The sequence below is a fragment of the Orussus abietinus genome, unplaced genomic scaffold, assembly GCF_000612105.2.
Source record: "Orussus abietinus isolate OABI.00-Male unplaced genomic scaffold, Oabi_2.0 scaffold1, whole genome shotgun sequence".
NCBI classification, from domain to species: Eukaryota; Metazoa; Arthropoda; class Insecta; order Hymenoptera; family Orussidae; genus Orussus; species Orussus abietinus.
In genome coordinates this window covers 1,451,730-1,466,316 of record NW_019396017.1, presented here as the reverse complement: position 1 = coordinate 1,466,316, position 14,587 = coordinate 1,451,730, and the positions used below count along the sequence as shown (strand labels likewise).

At 40.5% G+C, this 14,587-nt stretch overlaps 2 protein-coding genes across 2 annotated transcripts in view; both read right to left on the bottom strand.

Moving 5' to 3' along the window:
- Window positions 1-347: 347 nt before the first annotated feature.
- LOC105698061 (monocarboxylate transporter 9) overlaps window positions 348-14,587 on the bottom strand; it is a 28,623-nt gene continuing 14,383 nt past the window's right edge. The window contains exons 2-5 of the mRNA XM_012421956.1: window positions 4,564-4,776; window positions 4,350-4,476; window positions 3,350-3,529; window positions 348-3,207 (exon numbers count right to left, since the gene is read on the bottom strand). Of these exons, the coding sequence (XP_012277379.1) occupies window positions 2,007-3,207; window positions 3,350-3,529; window positions 4,350-4,476; window positions 4,564-4,776 (1,721 nt within the window). The 3' untranslated portion in view covers window positions 348-2,006. The remainder of the gene's footprint in view (window positions 3,208-3,349; window positions 3,530-4,349; window positions 4,477-4,563; window positions 4,777-14,587) is intronic.
- Window positions 6,385-8,381, bottom strand: LOC105698062. Its single transcript, XM_012421957.2, has 3 exons — window positions 8,096-8,381; window positions 7,726-7,842; window positions 6,385-7,532 (listed from the first exon to the last, which is right to left on the bottom strand). The coding sequence occupies exon 3, from the start codon at window positions 7,465-7,467 to the stop codon at window positions 6,667-6,669; it is 801 nt and encodes a 266-aa protein (XP_012277380.1). The 5' UTR covers window positions 7,468-7,532; window positions 7,726-7,842; window positions 8,096-8,381; the 3' UTR covers window positions 6,385-6,666.

Here is a 14,587-nt window from a genome sequence, read left to right as displayed (position 1 = left end):
TATAAAGATAATTCAATAATGATTTTATCAGCACCGCTAAATGTACTGCAATAAGTATGGGTTATTCTAGGTTTTTAAAAAGTTTCTTAAATAAAAGTTTAACTGCTTTATATTTTCAGAAATAAAAAGCCGAACTCAGGTTTTGCCAGGGATACTTTGTTTCTTTCGAAATCTCATCTATCACTCAAACCGTAAATGAGTACGGTCTATATTTGACTATTAAAATAATTAGATTTACTTAGCTTATTATTAAGCTATATCAGCTACTTTTACATTTTTTTTCACATATTTATGATTTTACGGATACATTGACACTGTAGTTGCAAGCCATGTATTTTTCTCGTTCATTTTTAGGATAACAATTAACCTTTCTCTGCAATTTCTATACTATAAAAAAAAACAGCATTGATTTGTACGTGACAAGTGAACACAAAGAAACACTAATCATTGAAATTAAAGAGTGCGACGAAATTAATTTCTCCGAGTCTGTAAATCCCATAGGACATTAATGTATACAAGTTTCAAAGATGATATGTTATCCGTACGTTTATTTTTACATTGAACATGGTTCAGTAGTGGGTGGCAGCAACGTGCACATATCTTAACTTTCTATAATACATTGAATGAAAAGTTCATATAAAATAATCTATAAAATACTGTAATCTATTTGCACCAAGTATATTAGAGCTCCTTCGAAATATTACAGACCTCATGTGCATCCTTAGCACACCGTCCACGTAAACTTTTGCCTAGACATTCGCTTGGTATATCGTAATTGTGTTTATGTGTGCGGTTGATCGCGCGGTTACATTTTCGGTCTATTGTAATTAAACTTATTTTATAATGTGATGTTGCCCACGATACTGCATCGAAGACGGGCAGTCTGTACGTTGCTTTCAGGCTCTTGTAACCATAATATTTCCAAAATTCTGGTAGCATAATTGCGATCCATTACATTGACTAAAGGTGCAGTACAGTTACAAAAGTAATCTATTTAGTTCGATATTACGGCGTTTGTGCTACTGGGGGAATACTTTCTATAATTGCAGTCAAGATCTTTGATCGATCTTATATCGTAGTATCGTAATCATAAGGCAAGGTAGTTTTTATAGAGATGTCCGCTTTTGACTATTTCTTTTTCTTTACAAGTGTTAGACACGTCTGACACAATTTCGATAACAAGACCGTCGAAGGAAAGTAAAATTTGTGCTTGAAAACCCTTTTTGTACTAACTTAATTGATATCTCGGCCTAACGAACCGATTGACGAATTAAGACAATTTGTATCACCGCTCTTGTAATACAATTATAAAAACTATACTTTAGAATGTCTTATAATTTTGTTAGATGCTTCAAAATTGTGCCTTCAACCCTAAAGCATATATTAACGCGTACGTACGCGTAGTCAAGGCGTTCGATAAGACCTCATTAGTTGTAAAACCATTTGCACGGATTAGTCGGCGAACTGTACAAGCGATTTGAAATTTTAGCTGTGCAAATCGCTACGTCTTGTGTCACCTAATGCGGCAATTGTAACAGTTATACGTGGTCCGTCAGAAAAACGTCGAATGTGTGTCGTACACAAGGTCATTTATGGCAATGCCCAGCACACTTGTGGCATTACGGTAATAATATCGCTGCTTACTAATGACATTGTATAATATAGCTACAGTCATCTTCAATTCGCCCTAACATAGTCTTTACATATTAAATTCTCATACAGATGACCTCGCGTCCAGTATCGCGTTTTAATTGATAACATTAAAAGATCAAATGTTGCCGACAAGAAACATAATAGCAGTACTATACACTTGTTCGCGTTGTCATCGCAATGTAAGGAACGAAGTGGACCGTTCTCACGTGGACATCGCAGTCCACGTGAGAACGGTCTCGCTAGTCATCTTGTCCGCAAACGTCGTCGGGCATTCCATCACTAGGAGGTGTAACAAGGCTTTCCTGGCGATCGCAACGAGGCCTCTGGATCTCGAGGAAGAGACAGTTCGTCTGCTATAACTTGTCGATCTGAGCGGTATTATTCATCGCGGCTTGCCGCTTTCTGATAAAGGGCATGAATCCCCACAGAGAGCCCCCAGCGACGAGGATTATTCCTAAAGTACTGAAGATAGGTCCGTAACTTCCAATCTGCTCGTAAACCAGGCCGCAAATAGGTGGACCTATGAGCTGAATAATACCGTTCACAAAAAGAGAGATACCGTAGGACGACGTCAGCTTCTCGGTGCCGAGCATATCCGCCATGATGACCGCCGTGATGCCTACGTAAATGCCCGAAGCCAGTCCAAATATTCCACAGTAAACGGACAGCATGGTGTACGTGGTTGCTAAAGGCAGCAAGGCCAAAGACACGCCCGATACCAGCAAGCCGCCAACGAAGTACCAGTGTTTCGGCATGATCTTGACGTCCGACAGGGCCGAGCCGCCTATCCTCCCTATGAGGTCCAGCACCGACACCGTCGACAGCAACAGCGAAGCCATGCTCTTGTCGAATTTCAGAGATATCGCGTAAGTCGGTAGTAGTATCACAAAGTTGGTGTAACTGACGGCGTTAGTAGAATTCGAGATCAGAATGACGAGGTATACCGGGTCCCTGAGAAGGCTCACGTCGAAGAATTTGTTACTAGGTCCTTCCTCCTCCTTGGCTGACTTTTCCGGAGTCTTCCTGAAAGTGTTCGATATCGCGTTCAGGGTCAACGTCGACGCGTGTTCTGGGTGCAGGGCCGAAAGGGTACTCCCGTGATACGGGGTACTGATGTAATTGAAGGACGACGAGCTCGGCGATCTCAAAGGGGTCTTTCGCCGAACTCTGCCACTTTCCATCCCACACCGTTCGGGAACCGCGTGCAAGGCTGGCGTACTGTGCATCTGTCCAGCGATATCTCTTCCGCTTGGCATACTGATTTTCCTCGTTCTAGTCTGAACCGGCGTGTTCCTGTAATTCTCTAGCGCGACGCTGGATGCGCTCTTTGGCACCGTAGGGGCAGTCTTCACCTGAGAGTTGGAGACGATCAGGAGATTGAGTTTCTTCTCTTCCTCGGGACTTGTCAGGATTATCGAAGCGGTCTCCACGCCGTCTCGGTCTTCCGGGTCCTCCGAAGACGGGACGAATTTCATGTGTTTCTCAACTGGGTCGTACAAAAGCGCGCTCGCCCAAACGTTCAGCGTTACTGCTCCCATTATTAATACTGCACCCCTAAAAAGATAAAGAATAACGTCATAGGATTTGTCTTCTAACCCCTGTAAGTGGTGTGACGAGTGTGAACACTATAAAACTAAATTACTTGATACGCACGTAGATGGAGAGTAATCGGATCGTATGCTTTATTAATTGTTACCTGTAACCGTATTCTTGTAGAAGATATCCAAGAACCGGTGGCAGGAATATCGACCCTAGCGCACTGCCAGAAATGCATAGGCCATTGGCGAGTCCACGCAATCTCACGAAGTAAGAAGTCACGATGTAAACCGTAGGAGGAAATGCCAGTCCAGCACCGATTCCAACAAGTACGCCATAGCTGTAAGTCATTAAAATCAGTCGCGATTACTTCTCATTAGGTCCCGATACTTTTCATTCGTGCAAAACTCGACAGTGAACGCTACAATATATTACGCCGGGGAAGTTGTTCCGTTTGTTATCTAACGTAAGGAAACGAAACACCCTAACCGACCCAACGGTGATATTAAATATTGGATTAATCGTTATCGTTCTTCGGCGACCAAAAGACAAAAGCGACGTTTATCGTTATATTTAAGGTGATATTAAAAGGGTCATTCAATATATGAAAACGTCAAAATATTCATACAACTTTTCTCCAAATTGGGTGCACCCAATCACTCGAAATTTTCTCGCACGTAGAAGGAGCGCGATGCTCGTGAAATTTTATTTTTCACGAAAAAAAAGAGAAATTTTGGTTCTGGTCTGGGCGGAATAAAAAAATAAAATATTTTTTGTTGCAAAATGAAATGTTACGAGAATCGCGTCCTTCCTTATGGCCTTCATAATCACGTGCTGAAGTTTCAAATGATTCGGTGCACCCAGTTTCGAGTAAGGTTTTATCAATATTTTGACGTTTTACATATGTGGAATGATCCTTTCATATCACCTTAACCCTTTCGCGCCCACCGCATAGATATCCGGCATCCACTAAACGCGTCATTTTTTAAAATTTATCATATGCAAATATATTACCAAATTATATCTAGCAATTTTACGCGAGACCCTCTTAACGTGTACGGTGTACACTGATGGTTAGTTCCGTGGTCGCGAAAGGGTTAACTTTCTCAGCTTTAACGAAACAAAGATTTAGCGGAGATGTAAAAGTTAATGTTTATTACCTCACGCATAGGAAACCCACGGAGCTAGCGAAATAACTAAGCATCATTCCTACCGCTGCAAACGTTCCACCGATTAAGGTTACCGTCCTATAGGAATACTTGACGGAGAGAACACTGGAAAGAGGACCTGTGGAGGTAACACAAGAATAAGTCATGATTCTACAATGTACCGAGTTGCGAATATATATTTATTGATATTGGAAAGAGTCGTTACCGAGTGAGCTGTAAAGGAAGTAACAGAGGGCGGGTATCCAGGCAGCGGCTGCTGGAGAAGCGTCGAAAACCTCAAGGAACTCCACGAAGAGGACGCCAAATGATTTGACGGTTCCTGGGATGAGAAGATTGACCATGACAGATGCCAAGAGGACGAGCCATCCCCAGCCTCCGTCTGGTGGCACGAGTTCTCCCTCTCCCACTTCATTTTTAACTGGAGAAAAAGGAGAACGTTAAAGATTATTCGTATCAGTTAAATTAACATTACATTTCGGAAATATTACATGTATAATGGTATAATAATATGAATTAAACTATACATAATAATATGAATGCTAAGTGGTGCATATATCACAAAAGGCGTAACATATATTTAATTCCCTGTTTATAGGTAATACTTGTATCGAGGGTAAATTCAGAATTAACTCGAAGATATTTGTTACCGTGTTTCTCACGAGCCGCCGTGTCCAAAGCAATGTATAATACTTAATGTTTTTTTAAAAAATCAGTGGATGACTCCGGATCTAGGTTAGTATCATCTCCATAAACATTGTCTGTTGACAGGAAGGGTTGGCAGGGTTTTTCTGTGTGCTGGGGAAATATTCCTATATCAAAGTCTATCGTCGGTTTAATGTTTCGTTTACGCCGAGTCTTTGGGGTGTACATTGTTTAGTAATCTAGTAAAAAAAAAAAAAAGAGCAGGATAATGAAACATTTCTTGTGACTATTTTTATAGCAGCATGGGATCTTTACTGTTCTCTTTGACTATTAATGTTTTGCATCCTCCTTCAGCGACGGAGCCAATTACGCTCTGCTCTATATGCAGTGGTCTTCCTAACGAAATCATTTCCATATTGAAAATCAATAGGTCGTATTGCTCCATAATTTGCCAAAATGTGATATAGAGGACGCACGTATATTGTACTGTTCTGAATTCGCCCGGAGTCTTAATATTCTCGATAAAGTTTCATTGAAACATAATAATATATTTTTAGGCGATATGGAGCGTCTGAGGGATATTTATATGAATTCGTGTCAAGGATATTCGAGGGGTATTTTTCAAACGGTCGCGTTTTTTGCTGCTGGAGCAGTCGTCAGTCGTCACTCGATAAAGGAACGTTAGATGAAGCAATACCTTTTTCCCATTAGTACTGTTTTAATAAGCTTCGACTGTTTTTTTGTATTGTAGGTACCGCAGAAGAAGTCGTTACGCTTAAAATATGGATGGGGAAAAATAAATGTGCACAAATATGGAATCTTAACATGGTTTCACTCATTTTTTATAAGCGCGGTTATAAACAAGCGTCTTAAACGGCGCGTTTTCATTATTACTTAATTAAATCCAATAAATTTTACATCACTTATCGTTAATCCTGAGAATATATCGTACCATAAACTTGAGCGAAACAGTGGTGATATAAACGCTCTGCCTAGGATCGTAGTTTCAAGTACCTTATTATATATTTCAATATCGTAAAATATATCAAAGGGGCAGCTTGAAAAATAGTGACCTGCCGTCGATAATCCAGGACATTCTTGCTTTGTTCACCTCAAGGTGAACATGATCCCCCTCAAAACTCTTTAACTGTCCTATTTAAGGGCTGCTAAATTAATTATCGTCCTCCTGGCTCGACCAAACGTGAGCTTCGCATCCAGAAATAGATTTCTTTGTACCGAAAGAAGCCGACACCTGGTAATAAATCTCGAAGATCCTCACAATTAGGATCAAGTTAAAGGAAGGACGAGCCTCCTAATTGTGGCTGTGTTTCGAGCTTTCGACACTTTCAAAGGCCTTTTTTGCTTTACCATTATTGTACCATTACTCGCTAGATGCGAGCTCTAGAGGGTTAATAGCTCGCCTGTAACGCACTTGAGGAAAAAAATCCAGAAATCCCGATTTGAACCGGTTCCGAACACGCAAAATCGCCCACGGGACTCTTCGCCGAGCATGGCGGCAGAACGGGAACTGCTGATGATAAGAGCGAAACGTGTGGGTACCTTTCTGCCATATATCGTATCGCCAATCATTCTCAGGCCGTGAATAAAGTCTGGCATGCTAATGGCACTTCATAATGGCGGACCGATGGCCATTACGCTTCTTTATTCAGCTCTCAGATACATGACTCATGTTTGCGTTTTCTATATCACCTCCAGGTTCTTCCTCGATTGCCTGGGGAACTTCTCCAGCGGTATCGGTCGTTGTCTCTTCTTTTAAAACTGGAACATCCCCTATCTGATCAGGAGATTTCGTCAAAGTAGGTCCACTGGGGTCAGCACTTTCTTCCTTCTTGACATATTCGACCTGCCCCACCGTTTGTCCCCAATCAATTGGTTCACCGTTTTCGTTTTCTGCAGCTGAAGCGTTCTCTGTTCGATCACGAGCTTCAAGTGACACGGGTTGGACATGTTCATCAAGTCGCTCCTTTTCCATGTATTCGGTTCTTTCCAGCGTTGATCTCCTTTTTGGCAGACTTTTTGGCTCCTCTTCTCTTGTGCATAAAACTAAAAGGGATGTGGTGCCGACTATTACTCCGAGGATGGAGTAAATCATGTTACAAGCGATATCCCAAAAGTAGGGAAGTAGTGTATAGTAAGATATCAGTATCCCGAGGACTCCGAGAAGGAACCAAATGATCTTAGTTGATTTTTCTGTATGGGCGGAGTCGAAGACGAATCTTTTCAATTTTTTTAGACCAGAGGTGTTCTTCACGCAACAAACCTCCTTGGGTGTATCATGGTCTGTGCCGGTCATTTGAAATTGTTTCTGGACGGGTGAACATGGCCTTTGTTGTGGTATGAAGGACCTCTCATCGATGAACGAATTTTGATCACGTTGTTCCAGGATTCTGATGATCGGTTCTTCGTGGCGTCGCGCGTTATGACATGGTGCACATTTCCGCGTCATTTTCTTGATACGAAGACTGGATTATGCTTTCGAGATTGTCATCGTGGAATATCTCACCGAAAGAGCTGGAAAAGAGAAATGATATTCGCGAACGTAAGAGGATGCTCGCGTAAGAACTATTTTCGCAAGTTCCATATATTCTTGTTACGCAATGGTCAAACGAGTTCGAGGCGGAGGATGATGGAAACGAAGTAACTTTGTCTTTTTACAGGAAGATCAACCCGGGAATTGTACTTTACCGTCTGTTTTAGTACCGACCTTGTAGTAAACAACTTCAGACGGGTCTTATCGTCTGTCTGCACTTCCCATAATTACCATGGGCCAATCTTTCGCGTCCTTGGAACTCGGATTCTTCGGAATTATAATACTCGTCCGCTTCAAAGAAAGGTGAAAAGAGTTTTTATCGATCTTTCATCGTTACTCGAGCCGACATCCACGGATTGACATCCGCAAATGACCTTCATAGTTATTACTTAGAAAACTAATGAAAATAATAAAAATTGTTCCAATTAAAAAACTGCGTGAATCCATGTAGATAGACGATCGCGAATAAAAGTGCGCTATCTTCTAATGTCTTTAAAGTACACGTAAAAAATTCAAAGATGAGAAATACTCCCAAACGGCTTACTTGCAAATTGCTGATTAGGTTTGGTCTCGGAACATTTGCAAACCTGTTCAAATTCTGCCGGAATGGGTTTACTATTGTGTCTCGAATTATCTGAGAATTCCGTGACACAATCAGCTGGATCTACCGAACTTCTCAAGCCACGCTCAGAATCTAATAATGGATCCACATTTCCCAGATCTTGGCTTTCTGGAAGAAAAATATATTCGTTTCCCCACGCTCACTTTCAGGAAAATCTCCCATATACTAATTAAATTCGAAACCTAGATTTTGAAAGTCGAGAAAATAAAAGTCGAGATTTTTCGATTTTAAAACACTACCCACTTAATGTTATTGCCCTTGAAATATTAATTCATTGTTTTTTTTTGTCTGAATAATTGTTTTAATGGTAGGTGGGCAAAAATTTCGTTGAATTTTTGTAACAGCAGAATGAGCAGTACCTGATGCACACTTATAAGGACATTTTTCCTGATGTTCGTGTGATCGAAATTGTTCGTTTCTCGAGGTATAATTTGATTTATATTGGCCGTGATTCGATTGTGCCGACTTCCGTTCTTGAATGCTCAGGCAACGATCAGATTTGCTTGCTTTTGGTATCGCTTCCGGTCTTTTGCAATGCCTAGAGGCTCGAAGTGCTTCACATTTATTCGGAATTGGTCTACGACTGGCTTCGACGTTTCTATTGCAGTAATAAACGCTGCGCAGCCCTACGTGCAGATAGATTGCAAATCCTAGCGATAATACAAGGAGTATCCAAAGAATGGGCTTAATCATGCCAAAGATTGGATCGAATCGAGGGCAGAGGACTTTTTACGATTATTGAAGAGGAATGATGATGATGATGAGGTCGGATTCTTCTTTTTACGGAGCAGAGATAGTTTTCTCCTGGTAGATTAAAACGGATCGAGTTTTTCCTTGGTCGATGGAAATTTCTTTCAATTTCGTACCCTGTTTTTTCATATAATCATTGATTAAATTGTTTCAGGAGAAAATGAACACCGATGCCCTTCGGTATTTTAGATCTAAAATTATTCTAATTGTACCACTACTGTGTAGATTTGTTCTATGATCGTATTCGGGTGATTTTATAATTAAATAAATGAAAAGTAAAACAACATCTTTGAATAGGTTACAACTCGATTCGTTAAATAAAAATTGTAGTTAAATGTACGAATGCCAATCATTTGATCGCGAATGCAAGGTATGAACTGTAGAAAAATTGGCAAGTGGTTAGTGACAATGAATTACCTGTGAAATCTTTTTACGACCTGCACGATGGGCTTTAGTGATAACAAATTATACAAAAAATGGTTCTACAAGATTACACATTTAAATGATTTCGTCTCCCTGTTATCCCATTGATTTAGGAATCAATACAGGACAATATCGTAAAGGTTTGACGACAGGTCTATTTCGTGGTTGGCAATTGAGATACTCGAATAATAAATAATAAATTTTCCAAATTGTGAAGTCGTAAATCTTCTAGGAGTCCGTGCGTCACCTTAAAACATAACTAAAGCCTAGCTTGTATATAGGATTACTGTTTATTGGAAGGGCTCCAAGATATATATATCTAGCCAATAATGTTTGATTTGCGACAAACCAGCTGAAATACGATTCAGCACAGATATAGGTTGAGTGGGAAACGAAAGGATCTACCATGTTTTGCCAATGCTCTACCTACTATAACAACGTTCCATTTTAGGTAAAACGACGTACAAGTTTTTGCTCTAACTCTGATGCATTCATTTAGTTAAAATTGTACCTCTTGATTGATCATTAGACGGCATTCGTACATACATATGAATAAAATAGAAAATCAAGAAACACATTCACATGTTGTTAATGTTGATGCCGTTCGAGATAATTAAATTCTTGAAAAAAAAAAAGGGGGAAAAAACATACAATTTCATGGTACTATCAAGAATAGGTTTTTAAAAGAGGAATTAAGTTAATAAAATCTTAATTGCCCGCAAATGTCCTGATGTCCGAAAAATGTATTCTTCATCGACGGAACTGCCTCACTGGGAGAAAATTCGATTCTTCGTGTCGTAATTTGAAAATTGATACAGAAACTTTGGATTTAAGTAAAGAGATGAATTTAGATAAATATTTTACGAGAAATATCTGAAATTATGGAATGCGAGTTATGCGAGGTAAAAAAATACTGATAACCTAATTTATCATGTTTGACGGCGTTGGTCACTTCATTTTGCCGAGGACTAATTCCCGAGATACGAGATAATTGACTTCACATTGTTTTCTCGAGCGATATGTAAGCTGTGATCATAGCGATCGCAATCTATCGATAATATGCGCAAAAATTAATAAGAAAAAAAATTCTACGGTTTGGCGCAAGAAGTTGGTACAGATTTTACACATTCTCGATTTATTTGTGTACTCGTAATGATATAAATAATAATTCATTTTGCAGCCGATAAATTGTCACTTCTTTTCCGATCACCCGTTAGGCCATGGCCATGGGCGAATGGTCAAAGAACAGAGCAGCTCTTCAAGCTGCGATGTCGATAGTTCACCCATGAGAAATTTTCTAAGAATATACTAGGTCCAGAATAAGACTCCTTCTCGTCCATATTTAATGCAGACCGTATGAATCAAGAATCTTAAATTGTAATATTAAGATTACAAAGAATCTTTCATATTACTTTCCTCTAACACCGCTAAATTTCCATGGATATTATTTTAAATTCTCATTACTATGCACGTCAGTCTATTTATGGCTACCCGCCCGGTGGTAAATGAACTTTATAACAAGTTAACTAAATTTTTATGTTAAATCGATTTAATCTTGCTCGACTCCGTTATCATGTCACGTAGGGCGTAACAATGTTAAAGGTGAACATCTTCCCACTTTAATATAAGATGGGCGAATTAAGAATGCTGAGTGCGACCGTTAGAGAAAATAAAAATAAAAGAAAAAAAAAAGGTGAAGAAAAACTCTAGAGACGTGTTGATGTCCAAGATATAGAAGACGTACTGCTGACCACGTGGAGAGAATATCGATGTTACTAGTAGGATCACGTCTGAAACTGTTAATAAACGAAGGAGAGGACTTTTCGTAGTTTTTTTCCTCGCCGTTTTCCAGGTTTAAAAGGCTTCGAGGTAACGTAATATTTCGTGATACCGATATTCTCGGTCAAATAAATTTTACGATAAAAACAAACGCGAAAATGTCTATTCAGTGCTCGTGCCAGTAAATGACGTGGCATAGGTAATCATTTTGAAAACCATAGTTCACAAACGGCCACTAAAACCTACGAAACTTGGATACAATTATTCTTACGCGATTGAAAATTAATTAAGCCTACCCAAAAAAGCATAAAATCGAATCGTTACGTTCCGCATTTTCCTAATCTTTAGTGCGAGCGTATCCAAGAGGCGTGATGCAGTCTGCAGATACGCGATTGCCGTTTCGCGCAATTTTGTTTGGAGTATGACAAATTTTATCCTAAAAGCGATACACGCCCACGCATTGCTTGTACACATATGGCGATTGCAACGAGCCGTCTGCTTCGTCTACACTCCGAGCAACACCGTACTCGTGTCTTTTAACAGAGATAGCAGCATCGCCGACCGAGGCCGGTAGCGTTCATTTCTGGCTAACCTAACCTCGCAGGCCACCTTCATACGCACTCGGCGGGTCGTGCGTGAAATACATATAATTAATCAACAAGCATCCTACCGAAGGTTCCCATCTGGGACATTGAAAATCACCTTATGAACGTTATTGACCGACATTCGAGTGCATAATTGAATATCTCCAATGCCTCGCCCTATACTTAACTCGCGACAGAAGTGGTTCGAACGAAGCCAATACAGGTAATTAATTCCTCACATAAGGAGTCCGTACTTCCCTCAAAAGCCTTATCTCCCGTAAATCACAGCCGAGCATCCGAGGATACTACTCATAAGGATTAATTTTAATCACCCAGGAACGTGGAAGGCGAAGTTCATCTACGTTACTCCGGGTACTTTGGACAAAGCTGTAGCCCGCCATTCCGGCGACCGTAGCCTCTAGCAATGGCTTCGTCTATACTCCGGGCATTGAGTGTGAAATACATGTAATTAATCAATAAACATCCCGCAAAGGGTTCTCATCTGGGCGCGGGTGCATTGGAATTCATGGAAGGACCTCATTGACCAGGGTCCAAGTTGATTACCCATCCTCGGGGAACTTGGGCTGCACCTTTGTTCGGCCCGGCGACAGTCGCTTTGAACAATGCTGTAGAGGTGCGTTCCCCGGGAGCGTAACCTCGCACAATGCTTTCGCGGTCAGCTCCTAAGAGCGTTTCAGTATCGCGAAGTAGTGGAAGTAGTGGAACCCGAGATGACTGGGCGCATAGCAGCTTTGGGTATATTCCATTCAGGTCGAGGAAATTTCCACAGCCAAGCCGGGAGAGCACCTCCCTGTCCGTCCAGGACTCCAGCTGCCCTGCGCCATTACTTCTTCCCTTTTCGGCGCCATTACTTCTTCCCTTCTCCACGTCCAACAAAGTCGACGTCAAGAATACACGTATAAATCAGATATTTCGTCGATTGAGCGTACATTCCGTCGCGTACCTTAAACGAACGGATTGTTATTTTACATTTATCATATTCCGCTTCAACGACAATAAGACAAAAGTGCTGATTTTATTAAATTTCTCGTTCTACAAGGATATAAAATCCTACGATCATCCGCAATTGTTATAGCCCGTTACATCAGAGGAAGCCCTGTTTTTATTTGTCGATTAAATTCAAGGTATGGGAAAGTTTATCACATATTTTCATATCTTTTTATATGGCAGTCATTTCGCAAGGTTTATATTGCAGTATAGACTGGTACCAAGTCATGGTTATCGTTATTTACCGCGTTTTCTTCCCGCGTACGTCGCGGTACCGAAATTTCTACATCGTTTAAAGTTCGCATTAAAGATGCTTTCTCCTACATGTTATATAATAGTATGATTATAGGGTAATTCAGATAAATCAATTTTTGTAATATGAGACCACGGAATGAATCTTTGGCCCTTTCGTGCACGAGATTGCACTTTTCACTACACTCGGCTTCCCATAAAATGGTTTTCCTTTATCCCCAGAATACGTTTCCGTAACAGTTACCGAGTAATGAGACTATACCGTGTCTCAACACTCTTTACGAGGAGAGAGTAATGTTTAATTAAGAGCGAGCGACTCCTCTAATGCGTCCGGTAATAAAGTAGCAGGCAGCGCCTCTGGTGATGCGAATCCTAATTACAGAGGGGTCGGACGAACTTTTAATAAAGCCCGGAGTGATTTCCGGCCGAGTGATCTAATCTGTCTCCGAAAAATACGGCACGTGCACGTCACTCGAAATGTCGCCTGCGGTCCACGCGTGATCGTAACCTCGTAACACGCGACGCAAATGCTCTGCGCAAACATTGTCACGTGCCGAATCAGCGCGGCCATTTACGTTGGCTTCATTTGCAATCAGCTAGGAGGATACCCTCCTCGGCAAAACCGCCGTATCTCGAAGAGATAAGACCGTCAGATTAGCGCTCTGCCGGTGATCTTTCTCCGGCAATAACGAGAAAAATTCGGCTATTAGAAATATTTGGTAGCGGGGACGTTTGTTATTTAAATGGACACCACTAAAAGTAAGTCACGTGTCCTCAGTAAGAAAGTAAAAAATGGCCGTGGCCAGCACGCGCGTTGGAAGTGAAACTTCTCTATTTATTTTTATTTCACTTCATTTGCCAATAATAGTAAATAGTAATTAACTGGAAAACGAGGAATTAAAATCAGACACCGATAATAATCGACGGGGATTTTCCTCCTACCGTTCTCTAAGAAGTTTCACTTAAAAAATGATAAAATATAATATAATATACTACAGATAAATATTTAGGTGGGAAAGTAATGATTTCCGATTAATTATCATAGCTTGTGTCCCAGAAATATCATGGTTACAATATTTAATCAATTAAATCGTACGCAAGGAGCCACAATATGCCGTTTATCGCAATAACGACACGACCACACAAATGATACAATCGTAAGTGAAGCCGTAACATTAACCGCACAGGTTCTTTACCTTTTCAATGGAACGTAGGCATTATGTAGAATCAGTACATACAGTGTTAATCCATATTAGAAGCCCTAGCTCCCATTTGCGTTTTCTGCGTTACCTTAACCGCGGGGTGAAATCGATGGTAAAATTCCCGAGCGATAATAGCGCGGTCGGAGACTTTAAAGATAAACTTTAAGAAACTATAATATCCTTGTCAAATCGTCAGAGGTGAAAAGAGATAAGTCGCCGGCGGGACATTATCAATTTCTCAAGTAGGTTGCAGATGTCTACCATCTTATTTGCTTTCGCAATCGATGTGCCGTATTTCTTTCAACAATTATGCCGGATCGTCTGGCTTCTCTTTCGTACACGTAAGGGCACAATGTGATACAAATCCATGGAATACAACAAAGATATCGCAAGAAATGGTATTTTTCTTCTAGTTG